This window comes from Patella vulgata, chromosome 9 (assembly GCF_932274485.2).
Source record: "Patella vulgata chromosome 9, xgPatVulg1.2, whole genome shotgun sequence".
Taxonomy (NCBI): Eukaryota; Metazoa; Mollusca; class Gastropoda; family Patellidae; genus Patella; species Patella vulgata.
In genome coordinates, this window is record NC_065887.2 from 14268945 (window position 1) to 14271480 (window position 2536).

The following is a 2536-nucleotide window of genomic DNA, read 5'->3' on the forward strand; positions in this document are numbered from 1 at the left end:
AGTCTAATTAAGACTTATTAAGTTCTACAATATGGAAGACTTAATGGTAAGAAACGAGTCAGTCTAAATATTAAATCGATTTACAAATTATATAATATATTATGATACTTATAGCCGTTTAATTATTATTCGCGGCGCTTCTAGCCTAGTCTACCGATTACTGCGATAGCCTAGTCCTATTCCGACTATTTAGCCACATATTGACTAAGTAGAAATAACTTAGCCAGGTCTTGAATTAGTCTTAAGACAAAAGAACATAATGATGCATACTTGAATACAATTCTATACTATTAATATTGTCATATTATTAATAACATATTATGACCGTATCGCGATATCTTTGACATATTATCATTATCATTAGGCCAATTGGAAATACATTTATTTTACTTTAGTAATCTAGCCTAATAGCCTACTAGTACTAATACCGGTAGTAGCCTTATTTATTATATACAGTTTCCTGTTAATACCTGTATAAATAAAACTTATTGTTTATTTATTAATGCCTTGTGTCATTTCTTTGGTCGAATGCTAGAACTTTATGAAGACGAGCCCACTAGGATTGCTCTGAGCTCTTTGGCGAGCCACAAAAGACAGTCCCGTTACAGGCACACACATACGTATTCAGGCTCCCAGTACAGATGAACCAGCTTATGTCAACCGTACGGGCTACCACAGTATAAATGTGCAAGCTGTCTGTGATCATGAAGGTATTTTTCTTTGTTTTCTAACGTTTTTTCTCCGATTTCCCCAATGGATTTCACATTTGTTAGCATGTTCTTCCATTGAAGCCTTGACCTTGTTAGGGAGCAAGGGATAACTCTATAATCATTGACACCCACAAATTGTAATAGTTGGAATAGGACCACATATCATTATCCCATTGCCCCAGCCATATTCAGGCTTTTCGCACATACATGTACACATATATAGATATAGCGTATCCGGCAAGTTATTTAACATATGGTAAATCCTACTCAAAGTTCATAACAAATTTTTGCTGTAGTTATAATAATGATTTAAACTGTGGTTCATTTGATTGTACAATTTTTGGTGATCTAATATATATATATATATATATATATTTATTTATTTAACCTTCGTTGAAACTTAATACTTTTATTCAATATTTCAGGAAAATTTACTCAAATAACAGCTAAATGGCCAGGCTCTACACATGATTTCTACCTATTTAAAACTTTCTCTTTGTGTACAGATTTAGAATTAAATCATAAAGGTATATCCGACGGCATTATTCTTGGAGACAGTGGATATGCATGCAGAGCATTTTTGCTTACGCCTTTTCGAAATCCACAAGCCTGACACCACCTACAACACTAGCCATTCATCGACAAGATCTACAATTGAAAGAACATTTGGGATCGGGAAGTGGCGATTCCAGGTCCTTCATTCTGAGATAAAAATAGAAATAATGCAAAAATTATATATACAAATGTACTGGTATTACCATACATATAACTACAGCTCGGTAGGTTCATAGGGATGATGTTAATGATAATAATAAAACTTGGCATATTTACTGTTTTATACGTCTACATTAATAAAAAAAATACATATATATGTGATGTCTTATCAAAGTTCACATTTTTAAAATTAATATTTTTTAGGTAAGAATGAAGCCAGCCAGGGAAAGTTAGTCGTATTGTTCGAGCGTGTGCCATTTTGCATAATATTGCAATAAAAATGAAAGAACCAACCGCTGGTTGAAGAAAGTGTCCTGGATGTGCCTCAACAACCTGTTCCAGTGCCAGACTTCACTGGTCCCCAAGATGGCAGAGCCGTCAGAGAACATATTGCTCAATCATTCTTTTAAATTGCATGTAAAATTTCAATATTGTTAACCAATCTCTACTCTGTATATCATCAAATTGTTAATAAAACCTTGTATATAATGATTAGGACAATTACCATTAATTTGTTAATATCTAATTGGATACTAATTTCAATTTCTCTGCATCTTTCAAAAATACATGTATATATAATTACAAGAGAGTATCATATTATTTATGCATCTTGTGAATCGCTCTATTTTGAAACTTCATGAACAATATTATACGACTGCAGAAATGTTGATACGATTGTGCATATTACAGAAGCTTATTTGAAAAACAGGGTTATTATCGCAATAATTATAATCTTAGGAAAGATAATGATTTAAAAGTACAACATTTTTCACTTAACTACAACAAATAACTCTCTTGTCCCCCCAAACCATTAAACAGTTCAATAAATTACGGTCGGGATAACAATCCACGCTATCTTTGTATAAATGTAAAAACAGTATACAAACGAAAGTCAAACTCAAAATTTAAAAGAAACAAGGTGAAGGTCGTTTTTGTTGTCAAACAAAGCAGACGACGCTTGGCGAATTGTCAACCAAATTGCGAAATAAGAAAAGTGAATGAAACTTGAATGGTAAATGGCAAAATATATAAAAAAAATAAATGTTACTATACTAAGACATGTGGAAAACTCACCAACCATTTCAAAACTGCTCTCATATCCCACTTCAATA

General features: G+C 32.5%; 1 protein-coding gene across 1 annotated transcript; it reads left to right on the top strand.

Moving 5' to 3' along the window:
• Nucleotides 1-613: 613 nt before the first annotated feature.
• LOC126832666 (putative nuclease HARBI1) lies at nucleotides 614-1728 on the top strand (the record flags this gene model as incomplete). The annotated part of the gene is given in 4 exon segments (XM_050563529.2): nucleotides 614-710; nucleotides 1136-1316; nucleotides 1318-1434; nucleotides 1641-1728. Coding segments are annotated over 4 exon segments (483 nt in total), but the record flags the coding sequence as incomplete, so codon positions are not given.
• Nucleotides 1729-2536: the final 808 nt, after the last annotated feature.